Genomic DNA, 23,197 nt, shown 5'->3' with positions numbered 1-23,197 from the left:
TGTAGCGCGTATGCAACACTCCGACGGAAAAATGAGAAGGATTCATTCAATGTCTCGAGTTTCTTAAGTTTAATTGTTGCCAAGAAAAGAGACCGACGCGGTAGGTCTTAGAACTGACGCTCCTTCGGGCGGACGGTTGTACCGTAGGAGTTTCAAAAGCTGCCAAGTTTTACCGAATTTTAACGAAAAGTAAAATATAATAGTTTTCTTAAAGTATGGTCTTAAGTATGGTTAGTACAACGGAATAATTTAAAAAAAATATTTTTCTTCCCTTTCCTTCTCATAAGAAAGCTAATTTGGGTGCTTTTACAGTATTCCGGCAATGTCAGTTTCTCCAATATGTTTGCGAAAAGAAATTCAAGATAAGAGTGGCTTGTAACAATCGGTACCGATAACATTTCTGAGCCCGTTAACAAAAGAGGGTTGAATAAATAAGTGAAGTGGCCAATGGTGCGGAGTAGACTTGTTTGACGTCTTTATAATCTGTAGGCGGAAATCTTTGATTATACAATCTACGATTGGAAAAAAAATCTAAGAATGTCTTTGTGTTGCTGTTTATCGGTATCAACTCCATATCGATGCACTCGGTGGTGACTAATTCGTTTCAATCTTCAATTGCATTTCTGTTGTGGGGTGTTTCTTTCTTATGGTTTTGTGCAAAAATATCCAGTGTCGTCTACAAATCTTTTCGTGTTATTAATGAGGATCAAAACAAAAGACACGTATTGCATCGCATTTTTCTATTTGCTCTGCGCCGCTCGTAACCACGGCAACACTGTTGTCACCTGGTACCGCCACTTGATGGGACCTCTCCAGTACGCTAACAATTGGCTACATTTTCGATGACCTACTTCCGGTAGCGGGATTCACCGTGGTGCCACGGGCACATACACATATATATATTCGGCATATCCGGGTAACGCCTTCCGCTGGCAGGCTGGACCGGTAGAGTGGGCTGCCATAAAACCGTTGAATTATGGCTGCACGTGTCAAAATCGTTTGCCAAAAGATGACGTTCCGGGTGGCGCGGATGTTGGTTGCTTTAAATGTGCATATCGTACGCTCCCCACCCACGGAACTTACCAGACCGTGGGTCGTTCGGTGCACTTGAGCCACCCGAAGCCACACCGGATGAATTCTTGCCTTCGCTAAACGCACGCATCCAGGCGGAGGCTGGGGTTTTGGGTTTCCTTAACCCTATTTTTTCGTTCCACTACCGGAGATCGAAAGCGGGCGAGGAATAGTGAGCATGTGGGTCAAATCCTCCACACTACCAAGGGTACCAATTTTCGTGCATGTAAAAATGGTAAAACATCTTGCAAAGATAAATGTTCCATAGTGGCGACACCAGGATGGAGGCGCAGATCGGGATGGCACCATGCGGCCCAAAGCCAAACGGCAGGGCGGAAGAGAGAAGTCAGCTCGGGCACGCCTGCAAAACCTCGAGAAACACAAACAAATAGAAATAGCGTATTTGCACCAAATTGCATGCGCGCTCGCGAGACATTATAATAAATTCTATCCTTTTTCCACCCATTTCGGAACCATCGCCGGCTGGAACGGGGGTCCACAATGTCCCAGGTGCACGTACAAATATCGTTAAGGATGTCGGAGTCTGCCCGGAGCATTGGAAAATTCGCTGTTTTTGTTCACTCTGCCGAAAGCTGCCTTTCTTTTAACACACACAGTTTGTGTTTATGCTGAGGAACCTAAAGTATTCGTATGCGGTTGTTTCTTTTATGCTTCGTTGCATTCATCCCCAAGACTGGGGATGGAGTGGGGGAGTGGTGTGGAGTAGAATTGAGTGTTATCTAAATTGCCAGTACCTCCGGGTGCCCTCCGGGTGGCAATAAATTCTATCCTTTTCCCGACCCGAAACTCATTTCATTTCGGGACCCATTTCGTTGGCTGATTGATGTGTGATTAATTTGCAAAAGATTTTCCGGCAGCCATTTTCGAATCGTTCCTAAATCCCAATTCCGTTTTTTTTGTTTTCCACATCGACAATCCCTAACAGAAAAAAAATCTCTCGGCATGTACTCATGTGGTAGAACGAAAAAAATATCGTCGAATGAAAATAGAAAGGAAGGCAAAAATGCAAGTTGCCTACAGGCGAAGGATGAAGCGAAGGATATGCCACACAAAATACACACATACACAGACACACACAAGAGAAGAAGTTGATTTTTTTCTCGGTTCGGAAATTGTTCCAAGAAAAATTCACAATACTCACCTGGCCGGTGCTTTTGAGATAGTTGTACGTATGATGCAGATTGCCAATCAGCTCGTGGTGATGAAGATGATCATGCGGATGGTTGCTTTGGTTGGGCGCTCCGGCGGAAGCTGAAAACGAAACGGGCAAGAGGGAAAACGGTATAAGACAACGGCTGTATAACGTGGTGGGTCAACCGGTGTGGGACGCCGCCCGGCGACGCACCCGGAGGAAGTGAAACAATCGAAACAGCCCGGAAGGAAGCAATTAGTATCCTTTTCCGGATGGAATCATTTTTCTTTGGCCGACGTCCGACGATGCGCAAAATATTCCATTTGCGGTATCCGATTTTAATTGCATCAACAGCGTTCGACGTTTGTTTCCAGTTCCCGCACAGGGAAGGAGATAGAAAGCAAAGGATTCTTTTAACCTAGAAGAACGTGTTTTTCTAGAGATATAGGCCACTGTGTGGAAGCAGGAAGGAAACGGAGTCTAATGTGGGACATTGGCTTATTGTACCGATTTATCTTAAGGTTAACCGGTCGTCTAATGATTGGCAGTTATTACTTTTATCTTCGTCTCGGTGTTGTTCGTATGTGTCACTTGCATTTATTCCACCGTTGGCTATTCTTCTGAAGAGGATCTTTAAACATCATCATGGCACAAGAGAACAGTCGAATATATACATAAAAAAAGAGAAACTTTCACAAACTTCTCCAGGCCGAACGAAGGTGATCACTGAAAGGTCTCAGTAAAGTTTTACTGATCGTAAAACCTGTGCCTCGAATGCGATAGAAGCCGTTGAAACTGTCCTTTGCCTTGGCGACACGACGCCTTGGCGCGGGAAGAAATGTCAGGCTCGTAAAAGTGTCCGCCAGAAATTGTGCCTTCGGTCACCGAAAGGTTTAAAGTTCTCGTGACGGCATAAACGTTTACTCATTATTGATGCCCTTCAGCTCCAGCACCCAAACGGACCTTTCACAATTCGTCAAACGATTGTCGGCAAGGAAAGGAAATGAAAAATGGAAAAAATAAAGTTCCGGACTTTAGGCAATGTTTTTCTTTATGGGTCGTATTTTCACTCTAACCTTCCTTCCTTTCAAAAATTGGTGTTACTGGTTAGATGGCCTAGCATTGTTCGGTACTCGTTGCAATATTTGTCACGAAGTGTAGTACATTACAGATGGTTGATTTTACGAGCCAAAGGACTTGGAATAATTTTTTTTAACCTTTTTGTCCGAAGAAGTCCTTTTCTACGGGAAACTTTTCAACCGGAGTTAAAAAAGTAGTTAAGGTGTATCCTTCCTTCTCAATTTCCCTTTTAAGTTTCATTAGAACAATCTTCAATGCTTTTAATGAGTAACGGATTTTAATAGACTCGTAAGGAATGATACCCGAAACCCAGAATATTTTTTCGGGTTGAGCGATCAATCGAGGCTATAGGTAAGGCAGATGCATTTGTATGTAATCGACCAATGAAGTCGCTCTCGATTATTTTAAACAGAAATTTTACTAAACTGGTTCGCTTTTGCTTAAAATCGTTCAGAAAATATCAAACCCCTCAAATAGCCAGCCAATGGCTTGGAAAAGTTCAATAAAATAGTTTATGCTTTGTAACTAAAACCTGGGTTTGATTTATCAATTTAAAATATTTATCACAATATTTAATGAATAGGAATATAAAAGTTTTGTACGAATGTTATAAATACTTGTATATGTAAATGTAAATTACTCATTGGGACCATGCGTTTCCATTGACTTCTTCAATAAATCAACAATGGGTAAGACATGCAAAAAGGAACGTTACGGTATACAGTTACTCCCAAATATGAAGGTACAGTGTCGATTTGTTCGTATAACCCCGATTCTCTTGGTCAATTCTAATCGTAGCCGTAAAATTCTAAAAGAATATGATAGAGGAACTTGTAATGCTTCAAATAAGCCTCGAACGAGATTTTTATTGGCCAAATTGGCTTAGTTTTAAGTCATTAACTGAAAAAACGCCATATGGAGATCTCACAAAAGTCATGGTACACCGTTTAGTTCCTCTGGAAGTTTCTTGAAACTTGTCAATTAAGCATAGGTAATTATGTCATATAGGGTTCAGGACAGCTTGCAAATTTGTTTCACACGTAACTTCCTTGGAGTTTTCAATTTTGTTGTGAAATGGACGGGTCAAGAAAGGAAACTGGCGTTGAATTAGGGAAACGAATTCTTTCCCTATATTGCAAAAGATATTCGATGCGAAAAGTTGGTGATATAGTTGAACGGACACATTCTACAGACCAGCATGTCATCGACAGATGGCGATAAGAAGGAAGAGTGAAGAATGGTCCTCGAACTGGGAGAAAAAGAATATTAACAGCAAACGATGAAAGAATAATTGTTTGAAAAGTACGGCAAGAACCAACCGCCAGTGCTCCAAAATTAGCCGAAGACTAGCAGGACACTATTTCTAGGTCGATTTCTGCTGAAACTATCCGAAAAGTGTTAAGAAAACATGGCTTAAATGGAAGGATAGCACGATAGAAACCTTTCATATCTGCTACCTATAGACAAAAAGATTGGAATTTACTAAAAAAATATGTTAATCAGCCCATAGAATTTTGGTCGGACGTATTGTTTACTGATGAAACCAAAATAAATCCTTTTGGTAGCGATGGGCGAAAAATTGTGTGGAGAACGAAAAATACGGAGCGAGATGCGAAGCATGTAATACCAACCGTCAAGCATAATGGTGTAAACGTTATGTTATGGAGCTCTATGTCCTCAAACGGAGTAGGAAAAATGAAATACATCGAAACCACGATGTACAAAGTGGTGTATTTAAACATCTTGAAAAACAACGTCAAAGAAAGTGCGGCAAAACTGCGACTACCAGCAGTTTACTTTTATCAGCAGGATAACGATCCCAAATTGGTTTTGGTTTGGTGCGGGAATGGCTGCTGTATAATGTCCCCAAACAGCTGAAAACTCCCCCACAGTCATCGGATCTAAATCCTATCGAACATTTGTGGCGTGAAGTAAAAGTCCGGGTCCAAAAAAGTCACCTGACGAGTAAGAGTGATCTTAAATTAAAAATAGCTAGAGTTTTGGAAAATATCAAACCTGAATTCCCCACCAAGCTAGTTGCTTCGATGCCTCGTCGCTTGAATGTTGTTATTGATGCCAAAGGAGGCCAAACGAACTATTAAAAGGCGGTCAATATATCCTTTTTAATCATAGTTCACATCGTGTACCATGACTTTTGTGAGTTCTCAATATGGTGTTTTTTCAGTTAATGGCTTAAAACTAAGCCAACTTGGCCAATAAAAATCTCGTTCGAGGCTTATTTGAAGCATTACAAGTTCCTCTATCATATGTTTTTAGAATTTTACGGCTACGATGAGAATTGACCAAGAGAATCGGGGTTAAACGACCAAATTGACACTGTACCTTCATATTTGGGAGTAACTGTACGTGCAGAATTGATTTTACTTCTCCAGAGAATAATGTCCAGAGGGCCATGGGAGACGTGTTAACCTTTATGATCTTTCCATAATATAATCCATCCCTAGTAATCTTTTTTGTGTAGATTGAAAGATTGATTTTTCTTAAATAAAGGCCTTCAAAGATAGAATGAGTGAAGAATAAGTGCTGGCCTATCATCGCACCCTTTTAATGTGCTGGTATTTATAAAAATATGGCTGAAGTAGGTTACTAAACATTTTTGCCTTCAAACTTCCACAACCTGACTTTCATCGCCATCGAGAGAAACCTGTAGTTGTTCACTTCAAAGCTGTTCGCGGCGTAGACACGCGGTCTGCTCGACGGAAAACCCCGGGTTTTCATAGCCACCCTCGATGGGGAAGAATCGTTCGGTTCGGTTGCCTGATGGGCAGAATGGTTAACGTATGCAGTAGCGTGAATGTTTGTCAGGCCGGTGGACGCAGGATATGGCAATGCCGAGAGGGGGTCATTTGACCGCAGAACATGTCGCTGTCGCCGAGTCACCCGGGACAACGAGGTATCGTAAACGGGTTTACCCGTACGTGGGTTCTCCCTTATCCTGCAGGATCGCCTGAACGACGTGGTCATCCATCGGTTCGTCGGTTTTCCATGACACAGTACGGTGCAGCGTTACGGAACGGAACTAAAACCCGGTACACCCGGACTGCTAATAGGGTGGTAGTGAGGACGAAGGTCGGCTGCGGGCAGAAATGCAGCACCGTCGTAGTGCACCGACCGGAGAAGGAGGAAGGCTGGCGGGAGATTGAGGTGGTTAAAGTCCTGGTGACCGACGGACAGATCGACCGACTGACAGCTCCACTCGATGCAACCATGCAACGCAGCAACATTTATGCTCGCTTATTCACGGTTCGTTAGGTCTGTTTACCAGTTCAACAGTTTTCCCGACCGTCAGTCAAGTTCATTATAATTTTTCACCGACGGCACGGCCGCTTGCGGAGCTGGTGCCGGTGTGAACGATCGTCCACTTGAGTGCCTTCGGTGTCGCGGTCGGTAGCCGCGTGTGTTGTACGTTCCGGTGTGTGCGGGCACCGTTGCAGGCGCCATCGAGACCGAGACACACCCGTGCGCCGAACCTTTGCTTCCGCCGTTTTTACCTACCCCGGCGCCGGGGAAAGTTTGTGGGTACACAGTTGCCGGAAGTTGCCAGTCGTCGCGCGAGTGAGGATGAAAGCAAAGGGGTGGACGTATAGTGCACGTGCACATGGTCACTTTCGTTGTCTTCGCTGCCGGTTGAAGGCAGACGACTGTAGGTAGTGTGATTTTTAAATAATAAATAAATGTTCCGATCAATTCACCGAGCAAACGGTCCAGGTTGGCATGAAAATTTAATCAAAGGATGCGCATTGCGACGACAAAAACTGTAACTACCGATAACTCGTAGTATGCCTTGATCTTGCATTCCGTTTTGTTTTTCTAGTGAAAATTTAGTCCCCTTGTGCTTGCTTCGAGTATGGCCATTTCTAAGGTTCGTGTATCAATCTAACGGTAAATGGTAAGGAAAATTGTTAAATTATAGTGTTTTAGTGGTCGAAGATGTACTACGGTGGGAGTATTAAAATATTTTTTCCTTCACTTCAGGTCCTAGCCGTCAGAACGTTTTTGTAGCTTTCGCAAACCCACACTGTACCATGATGGGGAACGCTACATGCCGCAGGAATGGACATTAACCGCAATCGAACATGGGAACACAAAAAGTGGTGTGATGTAATGTGATTTTTGCTACACCGGCCGAGCGATTTGCGTTTCGGAATTGATACCGACGAATCGATAAAAAGCAATTACGGCCTGGTCGATGGGCCTCGGGGTGATATGCTGCATTTGGAGCATCGCCTGGGACCGGTACCATCTAACGCTAAAAGCAACCCAGCATCGGAACGGACCGGGCCAATTTTCCCTGCCGTTTCGATACGTAACGTCTCGTTTCGTTTCGTTGCGAGCCTAAAATCTTCCTCCCGAGCAGAACGGGCTCCATCGGTTCCGGCCAAACAGAGAACCCAACAGACGACAATGACGGCGGCGGTGGACAGCGGATGGTCGACGATACCGGACCGGAGCGTTACACAAATCTCGGCAAACGTCCGGGGCAGTTTATGCATGGGCTCATAAAATTTAATTTCCGTCCATTGTTTCGCGTGCGGACTGTACGCGGCCCCGGTGCAGCATCGGAACCGGCCGGTCGAAAGTGCAGACTGGTTCCGTAGCCTCCGATCGTTTCCTCTCGGAAGTGGGCCGCCTCTCGGTGCGGCCTGCGGTGCGTCTGCGTTATGCGGCCGGGCTGCCGCAGTTCCGTTCGTTTGCGGGTCGGTTTTCCCCCAAAACCCCCCGAGTTAGGTTGGCAGCCGGGTGTAATGTCGTAAATTTTCGCACAAGATCAGAGAACTCAGGGCCGTCGTGGGCAAGGTAAGGGTGAGACGGTGGAAAAAGGGTCGAGGAAAATTCAATGAGGTCTCGGCGCGAAGAGCATCGTGTACGGATTGGTGGTGGAAAAAGGTTTCCGGGCTGGTTCTGTACGGCTGGCACACTGTCGCTTCCGACACGTTTAGAACCCACACTATGGAGGTGACCATGCACTGGTTGACGCAAAAAGTACTCATTTATGATCTCATCAATTTCCCACCGGCAATGGCATTGGCATTGGCCGTGGACCATTCTGGAGGGGGTAGCTGAAAGGGCAATTATTCGTAATTCGGTCGCATGCGACGGAATACTGTTTTAGAAATGGTCGCAAATGGTGTTCTGGAATTGATTGCCTTCGATAATAAGCCAAGGTTCTTAACTTTTGGCATATGGTTCAACTTCCGGTATGTATGTTCGTATACTCAGCGAACAGAACCAAACACGTCATACTAACTGGTTCGATATAAGGATTTTCTTTTGGGGAAAGCTCTTTTACATGGAATGGCCTTTTATAAACCCTATCTTTCTTAAAGAGTTAATAACTTATAACAAGGTGTATTATCATCCGCATTTTTTCGAATTCTACAACACGAAACGTTCAAATTGTTTAAAGAACTTCATCCTGTTCATTTGTTTCTTGATCGGTTGCCACTCGTTATCGATGCATTGTTGAGCGGATCTTCCTAGCTCCATCAAACAGCTGCTCGGTGTACGTTTATGAATTCATAAAACCCTTTGGATGCTGATGAGTGTACCAATCTCAGTGCCGATTTGCATTCCATCCGAACACACTCTGGCACAGCAACTCGACAGCCTGGCGTGTTGCGTCTCTTTCTGCTGAAAAGCACTTCCAAGTGGCTCTGGACAAACACCGGTTGCGCCTATCCAGCCATGCACTCATTAGGATTCATTACTTCGTAGTAGAATTTTCAATGCTTTGTCCGCCATCAAGCAGTCATTATTTTCAGACCCGACCAGGAGTAGCTTGACAGGCAGATTCATCCCTCCTTGCCCGGGACGCCCCTGGGTTCACCCTGGTGTTGGCGTGCAGCTGGCCCATACGCTCCGTAGGTCTTTGCACATTCCCGTGCACAATAATTCATTTCGAAGTGGTTCGATTCTGGCATCGATGCCGACCGTTCGAGCAGCAGCAGTAGCAACACTGTCTTTTTGTCGAGGCTACTGTAGGGTTTCCCTTCCTTTCCCTGGTGTCGAGGCGTAGTGCAAGGCGTGCTGGTGCCGGCACTCGCATAAGGCCCGAATTAATTATCAATTCTAGGGCCATAAATGAGTGCTGCTGCCTCTTCCAACCATCTTCCTGCGCCCCCCCCACTCACGTTCCAAAAGAACCGAAACGGGAACCAAGCTGTATGGAGCATTGTATCCGTGCGGCCACGTAGGAAAGGTACGCTGGATTGGAAATGAAAAGACCGTAGGGCCGCTGTCAAGAATGGCAGTTCCGTTCCGGAGAAAGGAGTTCCGGTTAAAGAGCAAAGAGCAATTAGATTTGGCATTTCTTTCGGGAAGCGTACCGTCGGGAAGCAAGCAAGGCAAAGAAAGCTGGTCGGGGCCGATAGCTAGTGGTCTACGATCGACTATGGTATGTGTGCGAAAACGACACGCCGGTGCCATGATTGGGTCGATTAGCTCCGATGAAATCGTTTGCAAATGTTTGAGCAGCCGGCCATTGGAAAAGAGCAATTCGTTGCGAGATTGTGATGGGCTCTAACCGGACAGGAACGTGCGTCCAGATTCCGGCTTCGGCCAAATGGAGATAGATAGTGTAGAAACTCGTTGGTACCATAATGCTGTCACTTCTTTATTTTTTTAGCAAAGGATATATAAATTTAGCGCACAGGTTTTGGTAAGACTTTATTTAATATTAAACCGTCCACTGTGTTTGTAACTCATAGGCAGCGTTGGAGAAAACCTTCGTATGCAAAGGCAAGCAGAACCTGCTCCTTTTTACTCTCCTTTTTCAAGGCGCAATCGAATGGTTTCCAGCGTTTCTTTATTTTATTTTCTATCTATATTAGATATGCTTTGCCCAAGGGTCAGCGAAGCCCGAGCACATTAGATGCAAATGTGTGATAACAACATTAAATCCCTAGCCGAGAAAATGGACGGGACCTCCTAATAGGTTACGGCCATCGTGCGACAGCTCCGTGTCCAGCCTGCCGACAGCTTATGTCGACGGTTGCTTTCCTTCCGTCCGTGCGCTGCTTCCGGTGCTGTCCGGGCCATGATGAACAAACAGCCGACTCGAGCCGCTGCTCTCGATGGCGCGCAAACAACACCCGCACCCGCCTGGGTGGATTTTCATACCTCATCATACTTTCAAATTGTTGTCCCACGGCAAGGGGAGAGCGTCGCGGTCGTCAGCATAAGTATAATTTATTCATTCCAATCGATCGCCAGTTCGATCGATCGGTTACCGGTCGCAACCCCTATCATCTGTTCCTGCCACGACCTCGACCAACGCGGGCACTATTGTAGCCTGGCGCGTCCTGACCACGGGCTGCCATGCTGGTGGTGATTCTACAACGGCGTTTCCCGAGAAACGGTTGGCATCATTTGTCAGCCGGTACAAGGAAGCGAATGGATGGCGTATTAAATCCCGGAGGAAAAGAAAACTGATGAAATTGGGGACGGAAAGTCGAGCGATGCGGAAGGCGACGCAAACGGTGGGATGGCAAACGCCAAGTTGGGAGTGTTGTGCCGACACGATGGTGACGATGATGTTCGTACAGGGTTTTAATTTGGTAGCAAAATATTATTATTTGATCATCACCAACACTTGGCCGGCGTACGCCGTGTCGCCTGCCTACCGAAACGCGAACAAGGCTCTCCGGCGTATAGGAAACGACCGGCGAACTTCGAGTGATTGTTGTCGCCCCGATGACTCCGGGAGAAACACAGCAATCTGCTTGCTTGGAAAACAAGTCAGAAAATGGGACGCGCTCCTCCTTTGGAACACACACACACACACACATATTTTGCTCAATCAATCATCGTTCGCTGGGGATTGTTTGGGGAAAAAATTGCACGACAAACCAGCAGAGACTATCTGCTTTGTAGCAGCAGTGGAGTTCAGTCGTTCAATCACCATATAATAGTGTGGGGCTTTTGAAGGTAGCTTCACTCCGGTGGGTTCAGGAGGCAAAATATGTTCACAAGGAAATGATTTGCTGGGAGAAAAATTACGTTTTCACAAGCTGTTCGGTCAATCGTTTGGAAACGTTTAGAGGATTTTAACTGGAGTACCGTTAGTTGTTCGTTAATATTACAGTTTTCAATGCTTAACAACCAATTATCCTACCGATGTACTATTCTGAGTTCGTTAAAAAGATGTCAACCCAAATCGATCAATTTCGTGAACGCCAAGTGGAATTGTTTTAGGCCTGATGAAGGGCCGCTGCTCTAATTTACTCCTGCCTAAGTTCCTTGATGGCAGCGAAAGGTTCGAATCGGGCAGCCCTCAGACCAAATTGGTCGTGCAGCCATGTCAAACGGTCAACCGATGTGGACCCGAGCACCTCGCTTCAAACATGTCCGTCACATACGCCTACGCTGCAGCTTGGGCTCTGCATTACGGCGCCGCTACTCTGAGGGGCGGGAATTCGCACTGCCCGGTTTTTTGGCCTCGGTGAAAGGTGTCTGGGGTGTGCTACGTGACCCATGAGCAAATTCAATGCGCTCCAAATTGTGCCCTCGGAAGCGTGCCGGTCTTGCGGTGCACGACATCGGTCGTGAAATGCGTCACGGATGTATTGCACGAGCACGGGATTAATCAACGGGCTGTGTGCGTGTTTGACAGATGGGGTTTTGCATAAGCAGCCATTTGGATTTACTATAAATTGTGGTTTGCCGATAATTCTTATCAATGTGCAAGCGCAGCTTTTGTAACTTTTCAATGAATTGAAAATCTTATTTTAGTTTCATATAGGGCAATTGTACTGATGTTTTGAACTCACTCACTACACTCTGTGAGATGGAAATAACATTATTTTATGGCATCATCAACACTGCTTTTTCTGAAAGAAATCAACATCCTGCATGCGACCACGACATGTTTTAGCTGAATTTTATTATTTTAAAATAAACTAATATCTATTACATCATATGTGAATTTCACGAATGTACTTTAAAACTAAAAAAAACAATGAAGAAACATAATCCTGCTAATCTGTAAGACCAAACCATAGTTTAAGCTAAACCCACTGATGAAACAAGATAATGCAACCAAGAAGACATGAATCAAGTACCGTAATTAATAATAATATTAACTAATTAATATTCAGAACACTAAAAACTATTGGATACATACTACATGCATTCTGATTAAGGAAACAAAAACGCTTCCAGAGGTTATACACGTCGTTTTATATGAGACAGAATGTACGAGATACATTTTGGGTAATGTATTTATTCATTAATTGCAACAAAGTGATCTGTTCACTTTCTGTTCACAGTGAAAAGAAAAAAATACTTTTTCCGCATTATGGCTATGTCATATGAAATACGTATGAAAAGTGTTTGCTCCTAATTTGAGCTAGCCGAAATCGAAAATTAAATTAAAAAGGGAGATATGTCGAAAGTAACCGCACCCGGATACTGATTTTCAATTGCTGTATTTTGTGGATTAGCTAAAAATCACATAATTTTAATTGAATTTTATTCACTTACACTCAAAGGCAAACGGTTGATTGCAGCTGCACTGAAGTGCTTTTGGCAAAAGTGCACCGTACAACGTGCAATGCATTATAGATTTATAGACGCACACATTTGAACAGCAGCTGCCGATTCCGCGATCATAATTTACCTACGTAAACCTCATAGTGGGTCCATGTTTTTTTCATTTTTTGAATTTGCTGCCCATTGGAGGTAAATATGGTTCCCCTCTCTTTCACGCCACCAATCCCGTTTGGTCGGTTCGCATCCTAGCTGCCGGTTTGCCGCTTGATTTAGGGTCGCCCGCCCTGGACCAGGAATTTTAGATCCTGCAGTGATTTCATTCGTTTCCCCATTTCTCCGCGTTGGTGAGGATTTTCCCCGGCGTTGGCTTTCTCCAGCCTGGCTACGAATGAGCGACCGCACGGGCGGGTGCAAGCGCATACATCATACAACCCACCAAACCGCAGCAGTTCTGCACGGGAGGTAGGATCGGTTCCACTGCAGTCGGATCAGGATCGCTGCTGGAGGACCCCCGAGTACAGCAGGAGAGCCGAACGCGAAGCTGGATAGCACTGAGCGGCGGAATCAATTGCGGAATCGTTTGTGCTAGCGGACCGCGACCGACGCGACTGTTCGCAGCATCAAGTGCAACAATGCACCCAAATGCAATCGGGAAAGTGTTGCAATTACTGACTGCAATCCGCATCACGCGATTGCCGTTTTCCCAACAACAGGAGCGGGTTACGACACCGGAATGTGTGGTAATCGATCACTCGCGGCAGAAGCTCCCTTGTGCCCGAATGCTAGCCTCACTTTTTAGTGGAGTATTTTTCTGCCCTTGTTTATACCATGTGGTCGGTCGTGTTGACCTGCGACCTCCAGAAGCGAACGGAAAAGCCGTATCGCGTGCAGCGATCTCCGGGTTTTGCGATTGGCGTTCGGTTGACTAATTTATGGGGCAGAGATTGCGGCATCGCTTTAATGCGCACGCTTTTCTCCTGGTTCCGTGGCCACCCGTCCGTAGCAGGGCACACACAAACACATATTGGTGCATTGGTAGCCTTGTTGGTCTATTATTTCTACCTGTAACAAAAAAGGATTCCGACGGCGAGCTTCCCTTAATGCTTTACCGATGCGACGGATGGTTTTTTTGTTGCCATTATGATTGATTGTTGACATGTTTCTAGGAATGAAAGTCAACCGCTGCTCATGGTTGCCCGAGGGTAACATCGGAGGTTTATGCGTACAATAAACGTTATGCTACAGCATGTCTTTTCATAACACAATGGTGCTTGAGCGGCGGGATAAAAGTACTGAAATGCGCAATGCATTTGTAAGTTGTACGGTAAGAAAAGCCAATGCTTTTGATGTAAAGCATTCTTCGGATTTTTTTTGTTGAAAGGTTTTACATTATGGCACCATACAGCGATAACAACTGGAATTGCAAGTGCATAATGAGTGCATGCGAAAAAACTAAAAAAAAGACCATCGTTGCGTAACACTTATGATAGACACAATTTTGCGCTGAGTGTTGTTGTGTTCAAGGTTTAAAGGAAGGTATATTGGGATATATTGAAGAAACTTTAACACAATCAGTAGAGGTACATATTAACACATTAGGCGCTACGTCGGACCCGTGGGGACGACAGTGTTCTTTCCCATAAGCCGGCGGCCCGTGAGGTAGGCTCAGGAGAAAACTATGACGTAATCGAATATGGTTTAGGAGCCTGTGCAAAAGATTTCAACTTACAGTGTCTTGCGAAGATAATGAAAGCAGAAATGTTTAAATTAAATAAACAGGAATCGAAAAATACCCCACAGTTAATGGAAAGCTCTTAAAAAGTTGTCACATATAATTTTTTCATACTTCTCAAACTTTTAGATATGTGAAATCAACTTTATCATACATCTTTAGATCAAACTCATGCCCATGGCGCAGCGGTATCGCGAGGAAACATCATACCACAGGTGTGGGATCGAATCTTGAGCCTAATTCCGTCCGGTATGACGAACCGGGCACCATCGATCTATAAATATAACGTCTATATAAAGAGGTCACGCCCACTATGGGATATTGTGCTAAATAATAAAAAGTATTAAATCCAAATAGACAAACGTATCCTTAAATTGGCATAGACCAATTTAGCAAATTCTGCTCCCCAGGGAGCACGCTATTAAGAGATAAACATCAGCTTCCATTCCATTGCAAATTGAAAAACAACTTAATTTAGTTAGAGTTTAAATGACATTTTTAATTGCCGAGATGAACGATTCTGAAAAGCGAGGATTTTTTTGTTCAAGATACTCTTAAAGTTCGCTTTATTAATCAGTCGTTACATATTTCTAGTTTCATCGTTTCGATTCATCACACCATGTGAATTCAGATGAAGATATTGGCTTTTGAGAAAACACCATAAAAAGGGTAAGTAAGAACCGGTTCGTTTCGTATTCTGTTCATACATTTCTTTTCTATTTCCATATTGCATAACCCGGTACTTGTAAATCTGATTAAACACGTGGCCTCAATATCCCGTAAGGATTTGGTGCTTCTCAGTCCGAAAGATTGCGAGATGATCTTTAGTGGCATCTGCCATGGTCTTTGGTACCTCATTGGCGTCGGCACCACCACCGCCACCACCACCAGCATCTTCATAATCCATCCCATTTGGGGGTGGGTCCGCGGGGGAAATGGATTTAAAGTGTGGTGGGGGGCAGGACTAGCGGTAGCAGTTTTCTGTACGACACACCAACCTGTCGTGCGCCGGTGGGATGAGATCGAGCTTGTAGTTTACTGACTGTGCGACCACCGTGGCAGATCTATCGCTCCGGCGTTTAACTTGTGCCGGATGGCGTACCGAAAAGCGACATTCTGACGACGACAAAGACGAGGGTACGACGACGTCTGCGAATCAAGCCGCATCTTCTTAACGTTTCCCCGGCACTCGGGAAGTCGCCGGCGATGATCGCATGCTAGCATGAAGTTTTTAATCCAATTTAAAATGCTAATAAGGATTTGTTTCTCGTGATTTTGGAGAATCTCTTTCGTGCGTTTCGTGGTCCCACGGATGCGTGGCAGGAGGACGTTAAGCCGGCGGGCGGTTCCCTTCTTCGCCGAGAGGATGTTCACCGTACCGTGTCACCAACGACATCTCGTGGCATTTGCGTTGGGTGTAAATGATACGACGGGTACTCGTGTCAAACTATTACATCCGTCTTTATCGCACGCAAACATTTTGGCAATCGTGCCAATGGCAATCGTGTCACGCTTGCTCGCCGGGTTTTGAAGCACGTTTGCCGGGGAGTCCTGTCCCGTTTCCGCGAACTGCTTCGATGCGGCCCGTGCGGAATCATTCGATTCACTTGCTGCACGCCCGGAACCCCGGACCCTGCGGCACCCAAGAGAACCCCAATCGTGGGCCGTAATGATGTGAAGTGTAATTAACAGAAACTGTTTAATATTCCCGCGCCGGTGTACGTGTACCGGCGCTTGGGATGACGTGCTGCTGTTTGCGAGGATGTGCTTTAAATTTGGCTCTTTATGCAGGACCACCAAAGCGGGAGGGTTCGCTTTAGTCAAGAAATATGGCTCGCGATCAGCAAAAGTTTATCCTATTTAATCCGGCGTTTATTTGCGGACTCATTAAAGCTGCGTTATTTTTAACTCCTCGAATGTTTTTAATTTGCCATTTTTATGATTGTTCTTTTCGTGCGGTTAACTTTAGATTTTCTGGCGCAACTACTTTCAAAAAAGTTTTCGTGGTAACAATCAAACCAAAGCTCCGAGCGAACTCACGAATCCAACTGCTCATTAATAATACCATCGCTTGGTATTGCTTCATTCTGTTCGGCATTTTTTAATGCAAAGTTCCTTCCGCTGGTTTCATTACCCGCGTGGAATCGTAAAATCCTCTTTTACCGTAAGGCAACCACCCACTGTCGCTAGTAATTATCCTTACGCGCGGTTTTTAACAAACCAATCCTGAGCAGTCCCGGTGGTACGCTTGTGTGCGTTGCACTTCGTACATTTGGTCCTCTGGAGCACTAAAAAAGCCATCCCATCCGGCGGGAGATTGGTCTGTCTAGCTAATCTTATTAATTTGCATAAAGTTTGTGCCAGTTTTACAGGGATGATCGTCTGGCGCGATGAAGGCTCGGGTTCAAATCTCCTGACTGCAGCGATTGCTTCGTTATAGTTCCAATGTTCGGAAACGGGTCCAGCTCCAGCCAGTTGACCATAAACACAATTTTTACTCGCACACCGGGGCCTCTAACGAGGTCGGTTTGGAAAATCTGGCAAATGACATCAGGTAGGAATTAAAAAGGAAAATACATTGCCTACAGCAGAGTCTCGGGTGCACCCGGGAAAACCCCATGGGTCCACAGGAACATAAGAGAGGTACATAACTATGTGTATGTGTGTGTGTGTTGGTGTGTACGGGTTCCGGAGTTGACGTTGGTCTAGCATGTTCGTGCCGCCCAGTGCAGCCCCTCGGGGCCGTTTCTGGCCAGTGTGGCCTCAAGGACATTCCAATCGTGCGAGTCGCTCGACCGAAGCCAATGTCAAATGAAAACAAACGATTCCATTTTGCGCCAGTTGGATATTGGATGTTGCGACAAAAACAGTGAAACCGTATAAAAACTGATGCAACCCATGGATTTTCCGAGCTTTTCCCGCCACCCTGCCGGGGTCACCGCGTTCGCCTTCCTGCGTTAGGGGGGAGACGGCAATGCAATCGGAACGTGCCAACGTGGACGGTGTCCTGCTGAGACGGTGTGTCCTGCCTCACGCCGGACACATGTCACGATGTGTGCTCGGTTCGAGTCGACCCTGGTTCGGTTGGTCTGGATGCATTTATTTTCTCCTCGGTCCACATCCGTCCAGGGCAGACGTTGCGAACGTTGGCTACGCCATGCGCCACGGGTTGGGTGGATTATTTGTCTAGCATTTAGTAAAAATCATCATCTACTCAGCCCGGACCAGTGGACTGATAAATCAAAATCTCTCGGAAAATGAACGAGCAGCCCTTTGTGCTTCAATCGCTCCCTTTCTTCTTTCCTCCTTTCATTCTCTTTATTTTAGATGAAAATTGACTGGCTGGTAGCGCCTGCAGCGCTTAAGCCCATGTGTGTCCATGTGTTCTATCTAGTCTCACCGATGCGAGTCTTCTCCGCCCGGGTTGTTTTCCCACTACCTCCAACAAGGCCAACCGTGCAGCTGGAAAAATGCGTATGGCCAGCAGTCCAGGTGAGCCTTTGAAATATTTTTTTTTTTCGTTTGCGCAATTCGCTCGAGAAGATGTTAGTTCCGTTTGGCCCCTCGGGCAGTACAAACGTTTGCCGGCTTTGATACACATTTCAATCGGGCTTGTCAATTAAGGGATCATTCGATGTGAGTGTCTGTTTTTTGTTGCTGTGATAATCTAGAATTAATAAATTGATTTTGTTTGTTTGTTTTTGGCCTTGGGGGAAGCAAAATGACGGACGATTCTATTCACCCCCGGAAGTCGAGAAAAGCGGCGTGTTCTTCCCCCAAGGAAAATGTGTTATTTTTCCTTCACAACGTTACCCGACATACGAACTAATAAGCATCTTTTCTGTCTCAAAAGCGATTGATCCATGTATGTAGTAAAACATTGTTTTGTGTCCAATATTTTATGATTTCATGATACAGATTTCATGATTCATGTTTTTGGGAAGTTTACAAACGTTGTGTATTTGGGAAGCTTGTTACTTACAAAACATCGACAGCGTGAAATTGTTCTCTTTAAATGTCACTTAAATTTAACCAATAATTGGCCAGAAAGATGTTTACCCATTTTCTGAGTCTTACCAAACTTTGGATCGTTGCAAAAGGTGTGCAATAGCCATTGAGAAAATGATAATTACAAATGCTCCTTCTACCTGACACAGTTGCTTGTTTTGGTTACAAAGAAAAATGACGTTAAATTATATTGATTTCTATTACTAAGCAATAATTATTATAAATACAAGAAAGTTTGAATAAAAATATGACGGTCTGAAGAGCAACCAACGTTTTTTAGTATGGTATAGTAAAACGTTGTGCGTGGTAAAGTATGTTTTTGCGAAATATAGTTTCGATTATCAAACTATCAAGTTTGATAATTTCGGCTTTATATCCTCCCCGAAAACTAACTCCTGTGTGAACCACAGTAGATTGCATTTTACTTTTCTGCTTTTCATTTCGAATACAGAATTCAATGTAGAGTGAGCGTGTAGTAACCTCGTGGGTGAATTTCGAATGCACGCTAGCTAGAACGCATTCCTTCATCTGAATCCAGCGAAGAATAGTCGTAATTTACTTCACCTTCCTGTGATCCTGACCGTCGTCTTAGCTGGTGTTCTGGTGGAATGTGAATTCGCAAATCGCGAACAAATGCTGGCCGAGTCCACCGACGCTGGAGCGGGTTTTGAGCGGACGCCGGAAGTTAGACCGGACCGTGAACTCTCCGTCGGTCTGCAAAGGTGAAGTTACGAGCGATCCTGCGACTGGTGACAAAGTGCAGCCCAAAGATGGATGGTCGAGGAGATAATGGTTCGCCAAGAAGAGCCGAATGGTCGATGGACAAAGGGACCCGGTTTCGCAAAGCACAACCGTTGATGGTTGCAACGATTGAATGCAGTTGCAACAATGTGTGGTTCGGTTTGACTGTAAAATTTGTACTCGAATGCCAACGAACGCCTTATCCCGAATGCAGGTCTGGCAGGTGTGATTCATCGAAAGCAGATTCCTTTAGCAGGCCGAAGAAGCAAATTTGCTTACACTATCAAAATACACCCGACACAATTTACTACGCCCCACGCCCGGTAGGCTTTTGTGAGGAGGCTTTTCCTTTTTGACTGCACTCGACATGCCTGCCCGAGCATTTCACAACGTTCGTTGACCGATGGCTACAACTGTTGGTTTAGAGAACGTCTCCTGCAACGTCGGCCTCAATTTGGCAAGCTTTTTCGCTCTAAACAGCTCCACTTTATCGGGCCCTAGACTTTGGCCCCGAGGACATCCGGCTGGAAACTCATTTTCTCGGCCACCGCCGGGACCGAAACGACCACGGCCACGGTACGGTACGGAAAACGAAATAAAGCACGGGGTGAATTAATTTCGGTCGATAAATCAGCCGAAATGAGGCGTATCTCGTCAGCGGACAAACTGGAGATCGGAACTCGCACGAACGTCTAACCCGGGCGCATTCAAGACAGCCGCCTGCCTGCCTGTCGAAGCCAAGGACGGGCGTTTTTCGAGAAACTGATCCGGGACTATTATTCAATTATAAAGCAGTCTTCTTGCAGGGTGCCTCTAGTGGCTCTGGCGATTGGTTTGCCGATGCCCAAGACCCACTGAACACGGTGGGGAAGCTCTGCTACTGGAATGAACGATGGGCTGCCGGAGCACTCAACCGCTCGGGCTTTAGAAGGAAGCGCTTAATAACCCACCGGCATAATTTATTTCGGGCGAAGTATTTTTCGGATTTGCTTGCGTAATGTCGCGAGTCTCGCTGTACGTCGAAGAGTTGGCTGCTCGGCTCGAATTTCAAACTTCAAAATGTCAACCGAGCGGCGGTTGGTGGATGGACAGAAATTTCTATTTTATAAAGATGATAATCAATTATAGTATCCCTTAAAGATATCGATCTCCCTAGTGGGACGGACGTTAAAGTGTTCTAGATTGAGTTCGTGGAAAATGGTGTCCTTCCAGTTGAGTGTTATTGGCACTTGTTAGGGATGCTAATGAGATAACCACAAAATCCATTTGTTACTTTGATGAGTCTTATCCAATTCCCAGAATTCATAAGTAATTACTTTCGCTATTTCCAAAATTTAATTTAGAACGCATTCGTTGCATGATAAATAGCTGAATATTATCTGAATAAGTTCAAGACACAACTTCAGTTCTAAAATATAGAAGGTGTGTTATCAAGTGACAAATAATATTAATAATGTTGAGTTATGTCGAAAGTAGTATGTCTTTGTCTGCGATCTGTACTAATTTCTCCAGTTATAAGGCAAAAACGGGGTATTGGTATTAGTTTTACCCTTCTGTTTGGCCATTTTGCAACGTTTTTTTTGGTTTCCTGCAGTTGAATACAGCATGATACATCGAATTGTTATCATCCTTTTGTTAGTTAATCGCTCTGGGTCTGTCGCAGCGCTGGAAATGTCGTTTGCAAATAAAAGCGGTTCCGTTTCCGAGTCCTAGGGACCGGCGAAGTCAAACTAACTGAATCAATATCCTACCTGCGGCACTGCTTCACGAGGGCCGCTGTCTTCGTGAGTGTGCTGTCTTGACTTCCGATGGCTTCCACTCTGGTCAGCCCGGAAACCGAACTACAATGAGGTAGGTACTACGGTGGTCAATGCATACGGTAAACATTTACACAGCTCACTCGCTTTATCTCACCGGTTCATACCGGGCTACATCTTTTGGTTGTGGTGTATTCTGGTTTGTCAAGGAAAGATCGCATCATCACTGGTCGCAGAATGTAGAGTCAGCAAAGGTAAAGACAGCGGAAACGAAAGGAGAAAATGTTTAACAGGAGCTAGAGAAGAACGAACCAGACACCAACGTCGATTTCTGTCAGCATTGGAACGCCCAGATGACACCTAATTCGAACTCTGGTAGGGCAATTTGTACCGAACGCACCTCCAACGCTGTCTTCCGTAAACCGGTAAGGTGCAGAAATCGTAACCAGCGAGAAAATCGGATCCTGTTCAGCATTCTGCTGGCTCAGCAATGTCCACTAGCTTGCCGGGCTAGGAATCGGAATCCTTTCGAAGTTCGAAAGTGTGGATGTGGAGTTGGCCGAGGGCACGTTCTTAGATGATGCTGATGATGCCGACGATGATGGTGGTTGACCGCAAACAATGCAACCCCACAACGCAGACAGTAAACTCGCACACTCTCGTCGCGTAGACGCATTGTAAGGAGGTGTCCTGTGTGTTTGATATGCAAATTTAACAACTGTTTTCTCGCCTCGCCCAGTCTCGTTTTCAGCTCCATTTTCGAGTGGCGGCCATCATCGGGCTGCGGTCGGGCGCACATATTGGTCGGTAATCAAGCGCGTGTCCCGGCTACCAATGTCACCTTACGCCATTGTGCATCCGTTGGCCGAATGTCTGGCGTTCTCCGGCGAGGTGAGGTGCCGTTTCCCTTTGCATGCGCTCCTTTCAATAAACGGCCGGTGTGGCGTTGGTCAAAGGATACAATGTTGTGGTTGGAGCCAATATTACTAAAATATTTTACCGCCTTTTGGATTGTGTATCAAAGCGCGTGCGGTTAGGTTGGTCTGGAAGTGGTACTTAACGACAACATATCTCCTTTGAGCTTCTTATCTCGCCCCGGGGATAATCATTATGAGTTGAAGAAGCGACGGTAATTTGTGGGGGTGAAGAAAAAGCAAACAAATGACAGTGTGTGACAATGGATTACATAACGTACTCAGCCTCTTAAAGTGAGGGCTTTAAAGAACTAAGATAACCGCTCTGGCCAGTCCCTTAGTTTCTGCTGATTTTGTTGATTTCACAATCTTCGTTCACAATGTCGCTCAAAGTTGTCAAGAGAATTGATATTGTAAAATAGTTTATGTTAGCATGCATAACTTGATCGTCTCATTTTTAATGGTTGGGAAGCTGGCTCCATATGTTAGCTAAATGCGATTTACTTGATAGTTCAGCTAAACTGGGTCCAGTTATTATAAAATCAATTGGTCATGTCAATCAAATTTTATCGTTCCAATATAACAAATTTTTGTTTTGTTGCGTCAAACTGAAAAATATCTCAACAGATAACAATTTGGAGAGTATCACTTTGATTTAAAACCTTGAATTAGAAATATTAAATTGAATTCGTTTACTGACCAATTCGTTCATATGCTCTTAAACACCTAGTGTAGAGTTTTGAAAGGAACAATTTATGTTTAAATCCGGCAATTGTAGCTATGCGAACTATTCCGAAAATTGTAATGTAATGTGTAAAAGTAGTAGTCAGTTATTCATCTGTTCAGACTTACTGATGAAGTTTTAAGGGTTTTATTCATCTTTGAAACTTTATTGATAGTATCAAACTAGATAATGCCATTACTGGTTAGAGCACGTTAACTCTGGTTATAATGTTCATCAAGATCTAAAATTGGTATAATTTCGCTTCTAATGGAAATTTTGTTTTTGTTTGTCAAGAAGGTAAAAGAAGTAATGGATCGATCGAAGAAAATAAAAAAATGGCTTCAAAAAAGATTATTTTATCTTCATAGTCTACTGTTTGGCTTAATAAACTTTTTCCGTTTGTGAATGTGGATAGTCTGTTCTCTCGTGCATGGTAGGATCTGGTCTTGGTTGGGATTCAATCGCGCTTTTATCTACTATAATGTCGATAAAAAAAATAAAATATTG

At 44.8% G+C, this 23,197-nt stretch overlaps 1 protein-coding gene across 1 annotated transcript in view; it reads right to left on the bottom strand.

Moving 5' to 3' along the window:
* The window catches only part of LOC131281530 (heparan sulfate 2-O-sulfotransferase pipe), a 126,015-nt gene that overhangs the window by 1,644 nt on the left and 101,174 nt on the right, over nt 1-23,197 (bottom strand). Inside the window, exon 3 of the mRNA XM_058310867.1 lies at nt 2,234-2,343. Within this exon, the coding sequence (XP_058166850.1) occupies nt 2,234-2,343 (110 nt within the window). The remainder of the gene's footprint in view (nt 1-2,233; nt 2,344-23,197) is intronic.

The sequence above is a fragment of the Anopheles ziemanni genome, chromosome 2 (genome assembly GCF_943734765.1).
Source record: "Anopheles ziemanni chromosome 2, idAnoZiCoDA_A2_x.2, whole genome shotgun sequence".
Taxonomy (NCBI): domain Eukaryota; kingdom Metazoa; phylum Arthropoda; class Insecta; order Diptera; family Culicidae; genus Anopheles; species Anopheles ziemanni.
Note: the sequence above shows the minus strand (reverse complement) of the source record. Positions and strands in the feature narration are given on the sequence as shown.